At 43.3% G+C, this 21,444-nt stretch overlaps 1 protein-coding gene across 1 annotated transcript; it reads left to right on the top strand.

Annotated features, from left to right (window-relative positions):
- Positions 1 to 857: 857 nt before the first annotated feature.
- LOC116816338 (acetylserotonin O-methyltransferase-like) lies at positions 858 to 19,592 on the top strand. The gene is made up of 8 exons (XM_032765479.2): positions 858 to 1,106; positions 1,204 to 1,378; positions 4,805 to 4,934; positions 6,525 to 6,593; positions 7,159 to 7,277; positions 15,418 to 15,558; positions 17,535 to 17,657; positions 18,425 to 19,592. The coding sequence occupies exons 1-8, from the start codon at positions 1,035 to 1,037 to the stop codon at positions 18,634 to 18,636; spliced, it is 1,041 nt and encodes a 346-aa protein (XP_032621370.1). The 5' UTR covers positions 858 to 1,034; the 3' UTR covers positions 18,637 to 19,592.
- The last annotated feature ends 1,852 nt before the right edge of the window (positions 19,593 to 21,444 follow it).

Below are 21,444 nucleotides of genomic sequence, written 5' to 3'. Positions count from 1 at the left end.
GCAAAAAAAGCAGATATAGCTACAACCTGGATGGAGGCTTTTTTCTTCTCTTCTCTTTCCTTCTCAAGTACTTGGTCTTGTCAAATGTCCCCTGAAGCAGGGTTTTGGCTACCTCAAGGCTTTCTGTCTTACAGTATCATTGACCTCTTCAGATGTTAATTGGGGAACTAACTAACTAACCAACTAACACTGTACATATGATATTTTTAGTACTTATGCTTCTTGCTCTCAGAGGAGTCATGTCCCAGAAATATGCACTGTGGGTGTTTCTTTACTGGCATTTCTAATTATATTTTAGAAGGGACTGAAAAACAGACAGAGACCAAAGATTATTTGATGGTTACTGTCTCATCAATCACTCATTTGAGCTATTAGTATGGTGCCATCCAAAAGGGTCATTTTGATCCAACTCATTATGAATCAAGCTCACTGATTGCGTGTCTTTTGTGTTTTCTTTAGGTTTGCGACCTGTCCAACAGCTGATATGACCAAAGTTTCAAGTTGAAACATGCGCACGGATAGAGCCTCTGATTAACCAATTTCAGGACTCTCAGTAAATTTCAGTACCAGCTGTCTGATGCCAAGAAATCCCTGCTCCCAGAATCCTCTAGCAAATTCAGACATACCAAGCCATACCTAACTCATGCTCACCACATTCATATCAATCACAGTAATTCATAATAATTTGGCACTGTCCCAATGTAATGCTGACAGAACCCAGTCTTTGGCAGATGGGATCGAACCTGGGGCCTCTAGAGTTTCATGCATGAGCCCCTACTGCATGAGCCCAAAGCCAACTGCCTGTTAGCTAAGGCTATAGAGCAGACTAATTTTGTCTCTCCCTCTAAGTGGTCTCTGTGCCACTAGATAGGACAGAATAACACACCTCAGCCCCAACCCCCCTGGAGAAGGGGCTAGGGACACTCCTGACCAATCAGATTAAGTGAACTACCCAGTGTGATCTGTATCTAGTAGAACCGAAGCTTATTTGAACAAGAAAGGCAAGAGGATCTCTCACAGAATGCTGAAGGAAAATGAGCTCCACACAAGACCTTGACTATCCTCGGATCTTATTTCAATACAACAATGGGTTTTTAGTCTCAAATGTAAAATTACAAATAATGCCTGGAAATTATATTAAAACTCATCACAGGGCATCTGCACTTTCTCTTATTCCACTGCCCCACCCTCGTTTGCTTTCAGATTATGTTTACCGCTTGTGAATTGGGAGTGTTTGGTCTATTGCTGGCGTCAGAAGGGTCCCTGTCTTCAGATGCCATTGCTGAACGTTTGGGCACTAGCGTCAGTGGAATGGAACGGTTACTTGATGCCTGTGTGGGATTAAAGCTCCTGGAAGTCGAAATGAAAAGTGAAGGAGGTAACGTTGTCAGGAAGGGAGAAGACAACAATTAAATCACTGTTGGTTTAGAGGCCTTATTAAATTGTATGTGCGAGACTGAGTTATAATATTAAAAGCAAAACTGCCAGAATGAGGGAAGAGATACAGTGTGATTTGAGAAATCTCAAAGCAGCAGATTTACAAAAACTGAACTTGGGTAGCAGTAAGAGAGTAAAGCAGACGCAAAGTCACTTTTCTACCTCTCCTAAGAACCTCTTTAACTCACTGGACCAAATTCAAAGCAACAGTAATTACCCGTGTGTAAGGGAATTTGAGTCTAAGCAGCTGTAAGGGAATCTAAGAGAATGTTGTAAGATGTGTAATGAATATATAGTCTGGAGGTCAGAAGACGGTATTAGTTACACTAAATTAGACTTCAATAAGCTCTCCCACTAACTTGGCCAATTGTCTTTATATCTTTATATTAATTATCTTTATTACATTAAGTGCACTTTGAGCTAAAGACAAGAGGTCAGATCCTCAGCAGCTATAAATTGGTGGAACTCCATTGAAATTGACAGAGCTATGCCTGTTTACGCTGTCTGAAGGTCTGGACCAGGGCCGCCAGGGGGACGGGGGCAAGTGGGGCAATTTGCCCCAGGCCCCGGACCCCACTGGGGCCCCCACAGAGTTTTTCAGGGCTCCTGGAGTGGGGTCCTTCACTCGCTGTGGGGCCCCCCGGAAAACTGTTGCAGGGCCCGGGCCCCCGGAGCTTCTTCCGCTCCGGGTCTTCGGCGGCAGTTCGGCAGCAAGGGATCCTTCCACTCTGGGACTCGCCGCCAAAGGGCCTGATCTTCGGCAGCAATTCGGTGGTGGGGGGCTCCCGCCATGGATCTTCGGGGCTCTTCGGTGGGTGCATCCCGGAGCAGAAGGACCCCCCACCACTGAATTACCGCTGAAGCAGGGGACCCATGCCACCGAAGACCCCAGGCCTTCTGAGTCCTCTGAGCGGCACTGGTCTAGACCTGTGCAGTGTGAAGTGTACTTTAGAAATATTTACAGATAGCTTAGAAAGAGATGTATTCAGACAAAGTAACCCTGAATGCAGGGCCGGCTCCAGGCCACAGTGCGCCAAGCGCGTGCTTGGGGCGGCATGCTGCAGGGGGCGCTCAGCCAGTTGCTGGCATGCCTATGGGAGGTCCACCAGAGCCACGGGACCGGCGAGTGGCAGAGCGCCCCCTGCAGCGTGCCACCATGCTTGGGGTGGTGAAATTGCTAGAGCCGGCCCTACCTGAATGAAAATCCTATGTATACAAAGAAACTTCTTTGCTGTGTGTTCTCTGCTTTCAGTCTGAATTGTGCTATCAGTACACGATTTAGCAGGCAGAAATGAGGAAAAAAGCACACAGAGAGCAGGAAAAGACTGCACCAGATACATTTACTCTTCCTAATCTGTTGTATTCCATAGGTAGCAAACATCGGTAGATCTTTCTGTAAATTCCACTCACATATTTTGCTGACAGAAGAAGCAGTAGCATGCTTTAAACAAACAAGAACATTGTTTTTTTAAAAAAAATTATTTGTATTAAACACAGGACGCATGCAAATGTTCTTGTGAGTGGGGTTTTCAAGTAATAAATACCTTGTAACATTGTCTTTGGATAATTTCAAAAAACTGCAGTTCCAAATGATCAATTTAAATTAGTGAATGACAAATGTATTCAGCCTTCATGCCAGGCGCCATGCATACAAACCTCTTCTCAATTGTTGTGCTTACTTGCAACCGCTCAGACTGCTCCTCCTAGATCACACACATGTACACACCTTCCCAGCTATCAAGCTCTCAGGAGACCCTTTCATCAGTCTTTTCATGGGAATCAAGCAGTGTTTGAAGTTTCAAAAACAGACTCCAAAGAGAAACTGCAGAATTGGAATTAATTTGCAAACTTGACACCATTAAATTAGGCTTGAAAAAAGACTGGGAGTAGATGGGTCATTATACAAAGTAAAAACTATTTCCCCATGTTAATTTTCCTCCTACTGTTACTCACACCTTCTTGTCAACTGTTAGAAATGGGCCATCCTGATTATCACTACAAAAGTTTTTTTCCTCCTGCTGATAATAGCCCACCTTAACTGATTACACTTGCTTTAGTTTGTATGGCAACACTCATTTTTTCACGTCCTCTTCCTACATATATCTTCCTACTGTATTTTCCACCACAAGCATCCGATAAAGTGGATTTTAGCCCACGAAAACATATGCTCAAATAAATTTGTTAGTCTCTAAGGTGCAACAAGTACTCCATATCCAAGAAGAGTGGCCTCTTTACGCATACCTTCTCTTCTCTTAGGCCACATCTATATTGGGAAGTTATTCTGGAATAAGGAAGGGGGAATTTAAAGTGCTATAGCCAATCCACAGTATAATAAGAGTTGGCTTGTTCCAGTTTAACTTGATTCACTTCTAAAGTAGATTAAACTAAGCCGTCAACCTGGGGAGTTTTTACCAAACAGTTATTCCAGTCCATTTCACCATGTAGACAAGCTCTTAGAAATCTGTGGCCTCTTCTGAAGCCACCTACACCCTTTCCATGGCAATCAGGCCAGCTGCAGGAGCACAAATGAGGCAGTGTCCACCCTGCTAATAGAAGTTCAGGTGGATGCTTCAGAGGAACTTTTCACCTCCATGGCAGCTGCCTGGGTGTAGAACACACATAGAGACTCTCCTGGAACTGCCCAGACCCCAGTCTTCCCATCACACACAGCTGAAGAATAGATTTAAAGCCTAACCTGGTTCTCACTGAGTTCAGTGAGCGTTTGCTTGTGCTGTAAGAGAGAGAACATGTTCTATACCAGCCCATATATCTGTCCATGAAAGACATATATGAAGCATAGTAAGAGCCCAAAACTTTGTATCTGTCAGATGACTCCCATAATCAGCCAGCGAGAATATTGAAATTCAGTAGCAGTAGATGGCCTCAGAAGTGTCTGAGCTTTTCAAGTTAGGGATAATGGGTGGTATTATGTCCTGGGGATTTAACTCTCCCTATTGGTTTCCTCATCAGGTGAAAACAGACTGGTATGTTAGGTGTTATTGCTGAAACAAGATACTTTTGAGCACATACACTGAAAAGCATAGTGGAAAGAGATGTCACCACAGGCGTATGGCTTATATACTTTCATAAAGAAGTGCTGATGGTGATGGGGTGTGCTTTTTACATCCTGGAATCCTTCACTCCAGTTCTTACAGCATCTGATGGGTAGATATGGTATGCTATGCATGAGTGCCTGGACCCTCTCCCATCTCTGGTCTGTTTAAACTGGGGAATCTCCTGCAGTTTCTTTGTTGCTTTGATTGTATTCCTACAGCTTGTTCTTGTTACATAGATCATGCTGTAAAACAGGCTTTGCACAATGACAAGTTTGTAAATGTTAACTTACCTTTCCCTTTATTCCGTTTAGCCTTTTACAGGAACACAGAGCTTTCCAACCTCTATCTTACAAAATCAAGTCCCAAATCTCAGTATCATAATTTGATGTACTACTCCAAAACTGTCTATTTGTGCTGGCACTACCTGACAGATGCTGTGAGGTAAGGAGATGAAATCTTATGTCGTTTGTACAAAACTCATGTGCCAACACCCATTGCAATACAACACTTTGCTACATTTGTGAACCTGCTCAGGAAGAGGCGTGTCTCTGGGGAAACATTAGAAAATGAAGACATATGTAACCCACACACCTCCTGCATGTGGTGCTCTGTCCCATGTGGCTTGAGCAGCATGCATTTAGCTCTAGAGCTCCCAGGTTCAATACTGTCTGCTGATAATACATATTAACTGGTAATTGTTTCAGAAGAATGTTGAAGTGCAAAGTATCAATATTTCTACATGAGCTTATATTTGCTAGTGCTTCAGTGGATGAATTCACTGCAGATTCAGGAAACAGACTTTTATACTATGCTTATTTGGTGTGTCCCAAGGGGAACATTTAATCATGACAACAGTTTCTGTGGAGGGAAGCCCTCGGTCAGGCAAATGATGATGAATAGTGACTGAGGGATGCTTACAAGGATCCTAATTGGTTTTGTTGCCAAACGCAGAAGAAAGTGAGGAAGGAAGTCAGTGTATATTGGGCCAGAATCTCAGCCGATACAAGTCAGCACAGCTCTTTATGGAGCTGTGTCAATTTACACCAGCTGAGGATCTGAGCCCTGTCCCTGGTACATCAAATAGCAGTTGTGTTTCCTTCCCCTTAGTGGTGTCCGATAATGAAGCAACATAAAATAATAACAAAGTAGGGACTGTAAAAGCAGCAGAGAACCTGTGCACCTTATAGACTAACAGACGTTTGGACATGAGCTTTCGTGGGTGAATACCCACTTCATCAGATGCAGGGACTGATTTTCTTTCTGAATCTTTTGGTGTGGCACGGACAGCTTTCAGAATGATCAAGCCAGGGGTTCTCCTCCCCCCAGTTTTATTTGGGGCCTCAGGATGCACCCAACTCATGATGGTGGCCATGTCGCCCGGTGGGCTAGGAGCTCCATGGCCTCCAGGGGCGTGAAGTCCCACTGAGAGCCCTGGACTGGGATCTCAGGTGCCCTGGGACTGGAGCCCAGCTGCCCTCGCTATCCTTGGGGGGGTCTGCTTCCCCCATAGATGGGGGCCAGGACCTAGGCTGCCCCAAAAGTGTCCTTCTGTCCCTCCTGCCAAAGCGTTGGGCTCCCAAGCCCTGCTGCCCTGAGAGCCCTGCTGTCTCAGGAATGGGGACTGGAGTCAGATAGCCCGAGAGCCAGGGGCCGGAAGCCTGGCTGCCCAGGGGCACCTCACTGCCCCCAGATGGGGGATGGGAATCTGGCTGCTGCTGCTCTGGGGGCCTCACTTCCCCATGGATGTGGGTTGGGAGCTTAGCTGTCCCAGGGGCCCCTGTGCCATGACTCCCGAAGTGCTGGGGCCCATGAAGCCCTGCCACCCCGAGGTTGAAGTACCTGCTTCAGGCAGCCCCGTGGCTGTGCGAAAAGTGGTTGGTGGCCGCATTTCAGAATCACTGATTAAAGCAATAACACAAAAGGTAACACTTATACCTTAATAAGTAGAATAAAATGGGTACCTTAATAAGCCAAAATTGTCACCAATGCAGTAAAGTGTTAAAGCACAAATACTCCATTTTTTTTTTTAAGAGATGGGAAAAACCAGTATGAGCGAGCATTTGGTATGTCATCAGAAGACATCTTTGGGGCTCTCTACAGGTAATAGTTTAGTGTCAGGCATTTTATGCTTTTCTTTTATGTGAATGACTTTTCTATTTTGTATTACCCCTTTGACAGTGAAATATGGTGATTAGTCCTATTCACATGAAAACCCCACCATTTCAATGACATCCAGTGTTGAGACTCTGGTATGTCTAAGGTGCTCATCACCTTGGTATCTAAGCATCAAGTTCTTACTGGCAACCTATCATGAACAATTTGCTATGTAGAATGTTTGGTATAATGGAAAATTCTGTTAAATGAAAAACAGTTGGAGACCCTTAGGCTTAGCATCATATCACTGCTAGATGGTAAGTGTAATTTACAGTAAGTTTCATTAAAATGTAGGATATGAAACAAGGTGGATTTATTCTTAATATTTTGAATATCTGCTAGTTTAAGTTTTTTTGTGATAGCAATCAAAATAGACGATTGTGCATGCTGGCAGAAAAACAGGGTTTAATATAGTATTTTAGCTAAAAGAACAAGAGTTATATGATGCTAGCAATCAGTGAATGTGTCATAGTTTACTTGTGCTACAAACAATGTTCTTTCAAATCACTAGATCAGAAGAAGAGATGATCCAATTCATGGATAGTTTAAATGCATTTTGGAGTATATGTGGCAGAGATGTGATTGCTGCATTTGACCTTTCACCTTTCACTGTCATTTATGATCTGGGAGGTAAGTGTCATCAGAACTTTGAACTGTGTTCTTTGGAAAGCTATGAATAAATTCTGCACTTGTTCTACAACCTGCGTGAGCAATGGAAAAACAGGACAGACTACATGGCCAAGATCTATCATAAGGGAAACATTTTACATTTTGAGGCAAAGTTATATAAACATTTGAAAATGATAAAAGCATTAAAAAGCAGAATGTTTTCCTGAGTCAAAAGAAACTGATAGATCTAAGTAGCTGCTTATTTTCCATCTCATTGATTTGGTAGGTTTTTCTCTGCCATTGCTTAAGAAATTCTACCAGAACAGCTTCCAGGCTACTCTTCACTTCATTCAGTGACTTTAGGTTGATGAATTGCCTACATCCATCTTACCCCCAAGCAGCTTTACCGTGTCTCTGTATTTCAATCCTGATAGGATTTATAGCACCATGCAATCTCCATTTCTGCTTCTTCGCCACTGTTTTGCTCTTCCATGTTTTTAAAACACAGAAAGCAGAAGTGAAGTCTGGCTAATCTGTTCTGGCCATTTTCACTTCTCAACCTCTAAAGGCATTCAGTGTCCCTCAGCTGTGTCTTATTCTTCTTTTCAATGGCCTTATCTATGATTTTCTGAGTAATATTGATGACAATTTTCCACTGGAGCTGTGCATAGCATTAGAACAGCCTCTGCCAATGTATGGCAGCAACTATAGCCCTACAGTTTGGATGTCAAAATTCTGCAATCACAATACACCACAATCACTTCTGTGTTTTTCATGAGCCAAGTGATATATTAAAATCTGCTACATATGACGATGATGATGTTTTCAGTGTTATGTTTTATTATTTCAAGGTTTTCTTGACTACATTTGTTGGGTTATTTCCATGGCCATGGCCCTGATTCAGCCTCAGTTGTAATTATCGTGTATTTAAGGATGGGCCTGTGCTTAAGCACCTGGGTGAATCAGTGTCCATAAGCATGCTCTTTTCTGCCCTCCAACTATTTCATTTTAAGTAGATCTCACTGGGAAAATGAAATCTCACAGTGCAAAAGTTTCAAGGTTTTAGAAATAAACTGTATCCGAAGTTGGGATGAAAAGCCAAAATCTCAAACATTTTTGCAGGAGAGAAATTCTGCAACACTTCATTTTGGAAATACCAAAGTGTTCCCTATGAGGGAATATTTCAAAATTTACCAAATGAAAGATGCTTCTTGGAGGGAACTCTGCTCTGTGGCAACCCCACCACAGGAGCTGCTGAGGAGCCAGGGAGCTGGGGGATCCCAGAAAACTGTTCGCCATATAGGTTACTGGCAAGGTAGGGCAGGCAAGCTGGAAGTAAGTAAATTATCCTGAAGCTTAGTGTATTCATAGCCATGAAATCTTTCCAGATTGTCCCACGCCCCACCTGTCAACTTAAAGTCCCTTCCCCCCTCTCCTGCCTTCTCCCCAAGACAAATGTACTGGTTGTCTTGAGATTTCTTCTGTGCTTCTCAGACTGGAATCAGTGTTTTTATTACAAAGGATTTAAAAGTGTTCTTGGTGATTGTCTGTATAGAATTAATACTGAAGAGCCACTCTACAATTTTGTAGGCTCAAAATTTGGACCACTTGCCTCCCTCCCATCCTTCTTTCTGTTTGCAAAGTCCTTATACAGAAAATCTTTCGGTGCGCTTTTTCGGTCTGAGTCCAAACCCTAAAATAGTTGATGGGAATTGTCCCATTGACTCCACTGATCTTTGGAGGAGGCCATTGTTGAATGCTCACTGCTTGCAGTCTGATGCAAATGACTAGTTCTGCAGGAACAAGCCCATGTATTTTTGGGATGGAGCAAAAGCAGCTGAAGCACAGAAACCAGATCAGTTTTCAGTTCACTGTGGTAAACAGTGAGAAAAACATGAGTTTAAATATCATGGGAAAAATAACCTTGGCATATGCTGTCCTTTAATGTAAACTAACTCAACTCATGCTCCTCACCAGTTTCTTTCCCCCTCTAGGGCTTGTTTTTACAATACAAACAAACCCCATCCTGAACATTAACTGTATGGGAATGTTTTGAATGGTGAATACTGGATGTGAATCTTTCACATTTTTAACAATTCTTTCATATTTCAATTTACTCTAGTTATTTTGCTCTGGCTCAGTGTGGCATTTTCTATATACAAGCCTGGTTTTGGATGTTAAACAATGTGAGAAGTAAGGGCTTGAAAGCCAGTTGTAGGAAATGTTATACTCTTGGGGCAGCCGGTTTAGGAAGAAATTCAACTTGAGGCCAGACAGCAGGACAGCTAACAAAACCACCATTTATTTACAGACAACAGAGCTCGCCTACCGGCCGAAGCTGGCTGGGACTATCCCCTTAATATCTAACTCAGTTGCCAGGGAACAAAAACCGTGACAACCAATACACAACATATTCCTCCCCCCAATAAGAACACCTCCCCTAATAAAACACCACACTAGACTAGAGAAAGGAGGTTGACTGCCTCGCATTCCTGGTTAAACCCTGGGATTATTTTCGCCATAACCATGGGTTCACCTAGTAAAGATCCAGCCGATGAGAGGCCTCTGTCTCAGGTGATGTACGGCGAACTTCTGGTGTTTGTGCCCCGAATGCTACCAGTGGGCTCAGGGTCTAGCAGCACGAAAGATGAGGAGGGTGTATCAGGCTCGTGCTGGGCAAAGGTATCTCAGCGCCGCGCAGTAATGAAGGAGACCAGTCAGGAACAGGTGATTTGGATCTCGTGTCCACAGAAGAGGTGAAGTCAGACCACTCAACTGTAGATGTGCCTAAGGACTGGCATGAACTGGCCAAACAGCTGATCTACATGTCGCTGCCGAGGTAAAGATCTCTGCAGTCAGACGGTGTAGGGAACCAAGGTTCCTGTTGTGAGTGATGCTGGCAGGGAACCCATTTTCGCTCCCGAAGTATAATTCGAGCCAAAAATGGCTGTGCCGGGCTAAAGGTTTCGCGTCTTTTGCTTGGGCTGCCCATCTGTACTTAGATTGCCTGCTGATGTGCACAATTTTCGGGTTCAGAAGGTTTCAGCAGATCAACAGCAAGTGCGCAGCTGTCGTTCCTTCATTAGAAAAGCGCAGGGATGCCTTGTCGTAGCATGAGGTGTGTTTCTGTAGGAAAGTAAAAGGTATCAGACGCTTTTTGAATGGAGTGTTGTCCCTTACTGATTTTAAAGCTTGTTTCATTGTCTGCACAAATCTTTTCAGCTAATCGCAGTTGGTGGATGGAATGATATGGTGCTGACATATGGTGGTGTATTCCATTGCCTTCATTAACAATTTTGAAACTCCTGAGAGACAACACGCGGTCTGTTGTCGCCACAAGTTGTCTGGAGCAGACGAAAGACTAAAGAATCCCATAGTTTTTGGATAGTACTCTCTGCAGAGTGTAGACTCATCTATAGACTTCTGGCCATTAGAATGGGCATCTACTGTCGACCAAGAACATGCCTTCTTCAGGGGGCCAGTGAAGGTAATGTGAAACTTGCCATGGTTTTCAGGGCAGTCCATGGGTTGTAGGGGTGCCACAGTGGGGTGCATTCCTCACCCCGTGACGATGAACATACAAGCTTTTGCTCTTTTCAATAGCCCTGTCCAATGCAGGCCCCAAAAATACGCTCGTGCCAATTTCCTTCATGCGCACTATCACATGACCGGACGTAGCTGTTTCTAACATCTGTGATCTCAGTTGTGGTGGAATAAAGACACATCTCCCCCACACAAACAACCCAAGATTGACCGATAACCAGTCCCCTGGAATGTAGGTAACCAAGGTCGGCCTGAGACACGGAGAGTTTGGTCGAAGATTTTTCCATGCATCACCAGGTCCATCAACTTGGGACACTACTGGTCAACCGAGTTGGCCTTCTTTATTTGAGTAGCAGTGATGGGTGTATTCTCTACCAGTCAAAGTAGAAGATTTCCTTTTGGGCGCTATTCTTGATGTCTTGACGCAAAGGCAACCTTTGAGAGGCATCTCTGCATTGCCGTGCAGAGTGGATTTCCGATATTGATTTCATATGTGTGTGCTGAAAGTAACAATGCCCAACGTTGCATACGACTAGCAGCTAATGGGGGAATGCCTGTGTAGGGTCCAAAAATTGACGTCAGAGGTCGATGGTCTGTGAGAAGAGTAAACTTTCGCCCAAACAGGTACTGATGAAACTTCCGAATTCCAAAAACAATTCCTAATGCCTCACGTTCGATTTGGCGTAGTTAGTTTCTGCTTTGCTTAGAGTGCGTGAAGCAAAAGCAATAGGTCTCTCTTCTCCCGAAGGCATAATGTGTGACACGACTGCTCCCACTCCATAAGGGGAGGCATCGCAGGCCAATTGTAGGGGTAAGGATGGATCAAAGTGTTAGAACTTCAGAATTTAGCAATGCATCCTTAGCTTTGTTAAATGCAACATCACAGGCTTCAGTCCACTTCCAGGCCTTGTTTGCTGCCCAGGAGCTCATGAAGTGGTTTTAGCAGTGTGGCTAACTGTGAGATGAACTTTCCATAATAGTTCAGTAGTCCTAGAAACGAGCGCAGCTGGCTTACATGCCAGGTGGGGGAGCCTCCACAATAGCTTTAACTTTTGCAGGGGCCTTATGAAGACCTGCAGAATCAATGATGTGTCCTAAATATTCAACAGAGGGCTGAAGAATTCACACTTGTCTTTGCGAACTCGTAGGGCCATACTCTTCCAGTTTCAGTCTTTGTAGGGTCCTAGCCTCTAAACGAGGCTCTTAAGCTGATCCTCTTCAAATTTTCCAGTGACCAGGATATCATCCAGATAGCTTTAACTTTTGCACAAGCCACCAAGATCTGGTCTCATAGCATTATGAAGAACAGATAGCAGGATAGCACTTCGCAATGTAACACACAGGCTTATTATTGTCAATTGCAGTGATGTGTCCCAAATATTCAACAGAGCTTCAGCTTGAAGAATTCACACTTGTCTTTGCGAACTCGAGGCCATACTCTTCCAGTCTTTGCAGGTAGCCTCTAAATTCTTTAAGTGATCCTCTTCATTCCTTCCAGTGACCAGGATATCATCCAGATAGCACTGAACTCCTGACAAGCCACACAAGATCTGGTCCATAGCCCTCTGGAACAGGGCGGGAGCAGACGTTATTCCGAAGGGTAGGCGACAGTATCGATAAAGCCCCTTATGAGTCACAATAGTCAACAGCTCTTGGGACTTTTCATCGACGTGCATCTGTAAATATGCTTGACTCAGATCAATCTTACTGAACTTTTGTCCCCCAGCCAGGCCTGCGAAGAGGTCATCGATGCGGGAAAGCGGGTATTGCTCTGCACACAACACTGGGTTGACAGTGACTTTAAAATCACCGCAAATCCGGAGAGAGAGAGCCATCTTTCTTCACTATTGGAACGATAGGAGTGGCCCATGAGCTATGGGTAACTGGTATTAGGACTCCATTGGTGACCAGGCGCTCCAGGTCTGCTTCAACTTTTGGCCTGATGGCATATGGCACAGTTCGGGCTTTCAGATATTTTGGTGGACTGTCAGGTTTAATGTTCAATGTCACAGTGATTCCCTTCATACTTCCCAATCATCTCCAAAAACAGCAGCATGTTTCCTTAGTATAGGGGTTAGACTGGTTTCTTCTTTAGTCATCCGGTGCACTTCTGCCCAGTTCAGCTGAATCTTCCCAAGCCAAGACCTACCCATTAAGGCTGGGTAGTTACCTCTCACACACAAACAGTGGCAATTTAGCAGCCTGTCCATTGAGCTCCACCTTAACATCAATAGTGCCCAACTGGGCACAGCTTCTCCCGTATACGTCTTCAGAACAGTTTTTTTGCCTTAAGCGAAGATGCTGTAGCTTTTCTTTATACACAGTCTCGGAGACCAGCGAGACGGCTGCACCGTGTCCAGTTCCATGCGTATAGGTTTGCCATCCAACAACGGGGTTACCCAGTATTCATGTGAGCCCACTGCCAAAGACAAAACATGCAGTGGCACTTCCTCTTGCGATGAGGTGTCACCTTGATCATCCTGGGTCTGCTCTAGGGTATGCAGGGTTCCTCTTTTGTCGGCCAGACCACAGGCCTCTTTTTTTTTTTTTACAGGCACACTCAATGTGTCCCTTTTTGCCACAGTGTCGACACACCAGGTCCTTACACCAGCATTCTGATGCCTGGTGACCCTGGCTTACCACAGCGGTAACATTCCTGACTCTGCACAGTTTTGTGGGTAGGTTCTTGTGACACTTTTTGCACCCTAGGGGATGCACCGATGTATTGCGCCTCCCTTGTAGCCAGTTCCATGGAGACAGCAATATCAACAGCCTTCTGTAATGTAAGCTGAGCCTCTGTCAGTAGGCGCTTCCATATAGCTTCACTGTACAGGCCACACACTAACCTGTCACGCAGGGCATCATTTAACATCTCTTTAAATTCACAGTGTTCTGCTAGCTTTTTTAAAATTGCTACAAATTGTACAACTGTTTCATCTTCTTTTTGGTCTCTTTTGTGGAACCGATATCTTTCAGCAATTACCAGTGGTTTTGGGGAAAAATGGGACCCCAGGATTTCCACAATGTCACTGTAAGATTTAGTCTCAGGCTTAACAGGGTGTAGCAAGCTGCGTAGCAGGGAGTAGGTTTTAGCCCCTACAACACTTAAGAATATTGGCACCTTCTTCTCTTCTGTAATGTCATTTGCAATAACAAAAAGCTCAAAACGCTCAGTATACACATGCCCCTGCACCATATTCTCATCAAAAGGTTCCAGTAGCCTGGTCAGAATAGCCATGATTTTTAGTTTCAATTTCACAGTCAGTGCAAACAAGCAGTTTTTTTGTTTGTTTGTTCTTTACCTTGACTTCTGCTTCCTTCTGTTACTGGAGCAGCACCGGAATCCCATCTATCGTCACCACTTGTTATATCCTTGGGGGCAGCCGGTTTAGGAAGAAATCACTTGAGGACAGACAGCAGACAGCTAACAAAACTACCATTTATTTACAGACGCAGAGTTCGTCTAACCGGCCGTAGCTGGCTGGGCTATCCCCTAATAATCTAACTCAGTTGCCATAGGAACAAAAACCGTGACAACCAAATACACAACAGGAAGGGTGCCTAGAGTTCTAATACATTACTGCGGTGACTGTGCTGATTGTGACCATGCTGGAACACAAGAGACTTGTGTTCTATACCATCTTTCTGCCCCAGGCCTGCTGGATGACCATAGGCAAGTCATTTCCCCTCTGTGGGCCTCTGTTGTCCCATCTGTACAATGGAGATAACAAAATGTGCCTCCTTCGTAAAGTGCTTTGATATTTATAGATTAATAGCACTATAGACTCATAGACTTTAAGGCCAGTGGGGACCATCGTGATCATCTAGTTTAATAGCACTATATAAGAGGCTAAGTATTATTATTATGCTACATGCCTTCCTAATGACTGAAGATGGGAGCTTTAAAACAGAGGAATGGTCCCTCAATTGTAGCTAAGGGGAGACTATCTGTTGTAGTAAGTCAATTGTACTTTGGCTTTTAGTTTAATCTAATGCTGGTGGAAAAAAATTTCAGAATATATTCACAAAAAAATTTGAGGTTTCTGTTTTCCAGTGTTCAAAACAGACCCAATTTTATCTGTTTAAATTCTCATATTTGATGGAAAACATTGAAATGGTGATCTCCATTTCCTCTTTACCAAAATACAGGCGTTCAGTGAAAAATAATCTAGTTATATTTTTTATTAAAAATAAAGTCATAAAATTTTCATGAAAACTGAAATTTAGATAGTCAATATTGCACAAAAATTTCATATTCAGAATGGCCATTTCTTTGAAATAAAACACTCTTCCTTTGAAAATTTCCATCCAGCTGTAGCTGCATCATACTACATTGTTTTAAAGCAATATCCTTTATGGTCCAGTGATTAGATCACTGGGAAACAGAGAATTGGGTCTTATTCCGGAGATAGAGGCTGAGAGACCGTGAACAAATCACTTATGTATTTTGTACTTCAGTGTCTCCTTCTGTAAAAGTGGATACTAACATTAATCTACCTCACAAGGCGGCATGAATCTGAGTTCATTGCAATCTAAGTTTTTTAGATGGAAAGTATTATAAAAATGACCAATATTGTTATATTTGAGCATTTACCCTGTATTTCACTTTCACTATAAGGATGTGCAGGTGGTTTGGCCCAGGAATGTATTTCTTTGTACCCAAAGTCTACAGTCACAATTTATGACCTACCTAAAGTAGTGCAAGTGGCGAAGGAGCGTTTTGTACTCCCAGAAGAACATCGGATCACTTTCCATGAAGGTAAACTTGGTTTGTTTTGTGTGTGCTCATATGCAAAGAAAAATGTGCTGAAAGGACCATGTTTCATGATAACAGAATCTCATGAGCAATGTACATCATTTGAACTTGTTTATTCATCTGAAGAAACTGAGCTATTAGGTGCCAAGGATGCAAATATATTCCAAGTCCTTGAACATTATCCATATTAAACAGTAATGAAAAAAAAATAAACAGACAAACAAACAAACAAACAAAAAACCTCCATGAAGTGGCCTTCCTAGCCCTTCCAGGTGTCATCCTGGGGGCAGGGAGGATGTGGTTTACTGCACAATTGTGGGCAGTCCAAAGCAGGCTAAATTGTTAAAAACAGTAGGTTGTGTAGATTAGTGTAATGTGACTGGTCACAAAGGTCCATAAAGACCTCCATGTTACATTTGAAGGGATAAATGCTGTTGAGTAATGTTACAATATACATGTGACCCACTGCCAGGTGGTTTATTCTTTAATTAGATTCACCAATCCAGTAACAAAAGAGCTCCTCTCATACCACACTGCTTAACAAGAAGCCAAAACATGCAGTCTCCTTAAGCATTCCAACCCCTAACTCCAATCCAGACAAATAGATCTTGTACAGTGAGAGGTTACTGAGTGTGACCCAATTCCCTGTACATTAAGGTTCCTCAATCTCAAAGGATTAGCCACAGATCCCAGGTCAATAAATATTTCAGATTTTACCAAAATCAAGTTGCCAGTAAATGTTTAGTAAACTAACTAAGAATGTATTAAAAATAAAGAGAGTTCTAAAATAGGTATAAGATATATATATATATTACAAAAAAAATTGCTAAGTCCTGAGATCAGGTTTGCAGCTTTGATGTAGTCTACTGATTTGCAGAAGTCTCTCTGGCAAACTTCCAAAAGCTTGGAAGGGCCTCAGTCCCTAGCTTAGAATGCTTTTTTTGTTATAAATCTACAGTGCAGAGAAGTTTGGAGCAGGAATGAGGCAAGATGGAGTTTTCTCAGCTGTAATTTATACCCTCCGCCATGTGCCTGGAAATTTGCTGTCCCAAACCAAGCCCACCGTACAGGTACATGGAGAGTTACTGGCCAACATGGATTCTTAGGTCACATGTCCCCACCACATGTCCATACATGTTTTGCTGAATCACAGCTCCTTGCTATCTGAAGCATCATCAGGAAGAGGCTATCTGCAAAGCTGATTCTTTCTAATAGCCCTTCCACACTTGGATAGTCCATCCACAATGGGCTGTCGAGACTGGCAGTAAACATCGTTGTGGGCTTCACTCCAAGAACAAACACATTTGGGATACAAATACAAAGCCAATATCATAACTTCACATACAGTGATGATACATAGATTTAAACAGGATTTGTTAGCATGTATCTTTTCCATTGTTATCTTACATGACATAATTTGTACAAAGTTTGTTGCAATTGTATAATAGTGATACCAGCTATGGTCAATATAGTTTTCCTCAATCATATAGCATCATCCATCACACCAGTGTAGGGGTATGTTGGTTTTAGGTGTCTAGTTTTACTATTTAAATAGAAATAAACGGTCAATTTTGGAGGGTGGGAGTCAAGAGAGGAGGTGGGAGAGAGAGAAAAGGGTCCCAGCAGTGAAGAAGGGGAAAAAGTGGAGGGAACGAGGGATGACCTAAAAGCAAAGACAGAGAAGTGTGACAGATGGTTTATATGGATGAAGCAGACAGGAAACGGAGAGAAAGAAAGAGAGAGAGAAATGAAATTGGCATACAAGTGGATGGATAAAAAGCACATCACCAATTATTCAATACTGGAAGATTTGCCCCCTAAGTGGGCTGTGAATACTCAGCATGACAAGCCAGAAGAGTGTAGCTTCCCAGCAAGTCTTTCAAACAGTTCTGGAGCTAGCATGCACTTTTCACAATACCGGATTTTAAATGTTTGCTTATTCAGGCCTGTTTTTTGTATTGTTTTTCTTTTTGTTACAGGAGATTTTTTTAAAGATCCAATTCCAGAAGCTGACCTGTACATTTTGGCTAGGATTCTGCATGACTGGGCAGATGACAAGTGTATGCAGCTACTAACAAAAATCTATAAGGCTTGCAAGCCTGGTATGTTTTCCTCTTTGCAAAATAGAGACATATATGCATATTTGGTTTGGACAGGGTTTTTTTAAAGGGTCATTTCAATGAAAGACTAAGCAAAGAAAAATACACTGCAAACTTTTCTCCTTTTACATGAGTGGTTTGGATCCAGACCCCATGAGTAAGAACTGCCAACTTGAAAATTTTCTTCCAGTAATATTGCTGAGTTTCCAGAATTGTCCTGGAGTCTCCAAGAATTAAAGATTAATCTTTAATTAAAAATTATGACATCTGACAAAGCCTCCATGATTACGTCCATCCAAAGTTGGCCTCTAGGATTGGCATACACTTTAGACATGCAAGGCCATATTTATAAAGTTATTTAGGTGCCTAATCATGTTGATAGGCACCCATTCAAATTTTGAAAATTGCCAATGTGCATTTTTAGGTGCCTAAATTATTTTAAAACTCTGGCCCATGGGACTTGATTTTCAGAGATGCCGAACAACCACACCTCTGGTTCATTTCTGCTGGAGTAAATAAATGTTTCAATCACAGCTACTACGTTCGCCTTCACTCTCTACTTTGAAGTACTGGAAATAATAGCTTATTGATGCATAGAATCCCTCTTCCTATTTCGTTAACTACTGTAGCAATATAACATGATTTTTCTTTTAATATAAAGGAGATCTCTAAGGTTATGGAAATACCTAAAAATGCAGTTGGAAAATAAGCTTTAGTGTCCTTCTCTGACAAATTAATGTGTTCGTTTTTAAATCTCTTTATGCCACCAGGGGGTGGAGTGCTGCTGGTTGAAACACTTTTGAATGAAGACAAAACTGGGCCTTTAGAAGCCCAGCTCTTCTCTCTGATAATGTTGGTTCAGGCTGAAGGAAAAGAACGAATGCCAACCGAGTACAGCAAGCTCCTCGCTGCAGCTGGTTTCAGAGAGATTCAGGTCAAGAAAACAGGAAAGCTCTATGATGCCATTTTAGGAAGAAAATAATTCTGTCTGTTCTTTCTTGCCTATTGTTAGATGTGTAAATGCAGTGACGTGACCAGTTTTTACTAGACAGCAGCAATGAACCCAGCTCATAGTTAACTGTGTCACTTTCTTTGTACAACAATACATTGCTAGAATATTCACTCATTATGTATGCTGGGCCTATGCAGGCTACATGCAGCTCTTTTACCATAAAGTGCGGCTCATGCAGGCTCCAGCTAGGGTGACCAGATGTCCCAATTTTATAGGGACAGTCCCGATTTTTGGATCTTTTTTTTATATAGGCTCCTATTACCACCCCACCCCCTGTCCTGATTTTTCACACTTGCTGTCTGGTCACCCTAGCCTCCACTCCCATTCTACACCTACCATACCCCACCTGCAACTCCCAGGTGATAACAGGGAGGGGCCGCTGCTTTAGCTCTGCAGGGAGAGAAAGCAGCAAAAGCAGCACTCTCCCTGCAGCTCCCAACTGTTTGCTGCTGCCTCTTCCATGGCTGCAGCTTCCAGCTTGCTGACTGCATCAGCTGCCATGCAGGGAGGAGCCCTGGTGACATCATGTGACTGAGTGGGGCCAGCAAACCCTGGCAAAAATCTAGGTGGGCATATGACCCCCTGGAGTCCCTTCCATGCATTGACTCTGACTTCTGCACAGCAGGGTGGTGGGAGGTCTCAGGGCTGCAGCCCCAAGGGGTGTGCTTGCTGCAAGGCAGAAGCCCTGAGACCTCACATCACACACAGGCCTGAAGCGCCAAGGCCCAGCTGGTGAACCCTGGCTCTCGAACGTCTGAAGATTGTGTTATGTGGCTCACAGGGTCAGTATGTTTGGCCACCACTGCTACAGGACTTGACGATCTGATAGTTTGAATGGGACTCTTGTTTGGCTCTTGACTACATAGGGGATTAAAGTAATTAACACATGTTTAACAAGAAATAGCATGTGAAAGCAACTGTGGAAATCTTATACTCCTTGCATTATACATTGTTTCTGTGCTGCCAGACTTTGTACTTTTCCATTCTTTGCATGTTTAACATAATGTCTGACCAGCCTGATTTGTACTCAGCTTTCTTCTTGCAAATATAAACTGTATCATCACTGTTGGATGCACTGTGATTCTATGAAAGTATCTACAGTGTAAAGCAGTGTTTCCCAAACTTGGGACACCACTTGTTTGGGAAAACCCTTGGCGGGCCAGGCCGGTTACCTGCCGCTTCCGCAGGTCTGGCCAATCACGGCTCCCTCTGGCTGTGGTTTGCCGCTCCAGGCCAATGGGAGCTGATGGAAGTGGCTGCCAGTACGTCCCTCAGCCCGCGCCGCTTCCAGCAGCTCCCATTGGCCTGGAGCAGTGAACTGCGGCAGGATCCAGAAAAAGAGTCAACTTTTATATAGATAAGAGTATTATAATACTCACTTATACAAAGCAAAGGAATTCCTGGAACACTGAAAGTAACAACTCTAGCACATACAGGCAGGACTCGACTGCCTATTAACCTCCCCCCAGATCAGATACAATAAATAACAACATACAAGACTACAGCTTCACCCTAAAACAGAACGCAACATCGTATGTTGGTGGAGACGCTGTCAGCACTGATCATGACACTTACCAAAGTTGCTGTAATAAGCATTAACAAGGGGAGAAAAAAGGAGTTTTGGAAGGAATAAAAACTCTTTTTCTAGCTGAGTATCAACTCATCTCTGAGTATTGGGAATTAGGAGGATAATTTTTCTGGAAGGAAGTCATCCCTCAAACACCTTGGCCTGGGCTGAGCTGACCCTTTTGGGGTGAGATGGGTCAGGGTGGGGTTTGGACTCAGCCTCATCTGTGGCACTTTAGTCTGCCTCCCCAGCTGAAGGCAATGAGTATAGAAGTCAAGTGTTGGGGATCATGTGATTAAGAACCAGGCCTTCTGGGAGGTATAAAAGTAGCCTGGTTTTAGTCAAGAGAGAGACTGCAAAGAATCTAGCTGTGGGCCTAACTGTTTCATTAATGAGTAAGACCTAGCCAGGAAAGGGCTAATAAGGAGGAGTTCTAGGATGGTTGCATATGAAGAGGTCCCAATCAGCCCAATTGTGTAGGATCTAATGGCTGGACTGACAGTAGAAGGTGGGTGCAAATTGTCTCTCCCCTCTCACTACCTGTTCAGATGGTGTAATCTTCCTTATTAATAAAAGGAAGAAGGGATTGTTGAAAGCCCAAGTGATAAAGCTGTTAATGAAAGGGCTGAAGGACAAATATGGCAGGTCCTGGGAAGAAGGGCTATGCCCAGAATGAGTCTGTGATAGAAAAATGGTCTTGTTTCCTTTAGAATTTCATTTAAATCCAGAAGTGCAGTGAGCTCTGTGTCTTAACTGGAGGGCTAAGTCACCTCAGTGATGATTGTGCCTGAGAACCCCACATCAGCCTACATGCGTGTAGATATCTGTTAAGATGGGAAACTGAGGCAGTAGAGTGGCACTGGCCTGGGTAAGTCTCTGCTATACACTTACTGCAGGTTTTCTTAGAGCTTCCTGTGAAATACAAAACCCCTTAATGCTGGCATTTCCTAGCTTTTAAGTACTTGATTTGCAATCCTACCAATTTTTAATGTAGCTTTTTGTATGTAATTTCAGTATAACATGGAGTCTTCTTGAAAGCAGGGTATTATACTATACACTGCTACACCAGGATTGTAATTAAAGCTCTGATAATGCCTGTGCAGAGCTCCTTGAAGGACTGGAGCCTAATTATGTACCTTATCTGAGGTCTGTATTAGACTGATATACGAATACTACACAAGCAGCTGACATACAACACTATAAAAGCATAT

The sequence above is a fragment of the Chelonoidis abingdonii genome, chromosome 1 (genome assembly GCF_003597395.2).
Source record: "Chelonoidis abingdonii isolate Lonesome George chromosome 1, CheloAbing_2.0, whole genome shotgun sequence".
Classification (NCBI taxonomy): Eukaryota; Metazoa; Chordata; order Testudines; family Testudinidae; genus Chelonoidis; species Chelonoidis abingdonii.
The sequence above is the reverse complement of the archived record's forward strand: the minus strand, read 5'-3'. Positions and strand labels throughout refer to the sequence as shown.

Excerpts from the sequence above, each read along its gene's own strand:
- LOC116816338 (XM_032765479.2), top strand. The coding sequence starts at position 1,035 with ATGAGCTCCACACAAGACCTTGACTATCCTCGGATCTTATTTCAATAC. Across the intron at positions 4,935-6,524 it reads TACCTGACAGATGCTGTGAG|AGATGGGAAAAACCAGTATG; the intron begins GTAAGGAGATGA and ends TTTTTTTTTAAG. Across the intron at positions 7,278-15,417 it reads TGTCATTTATGATCTGGGAG|GATGTGCAGGTGGTTTGGCC; the intron begins GTAAGTGTCATC and ends TTTCACTATAAG.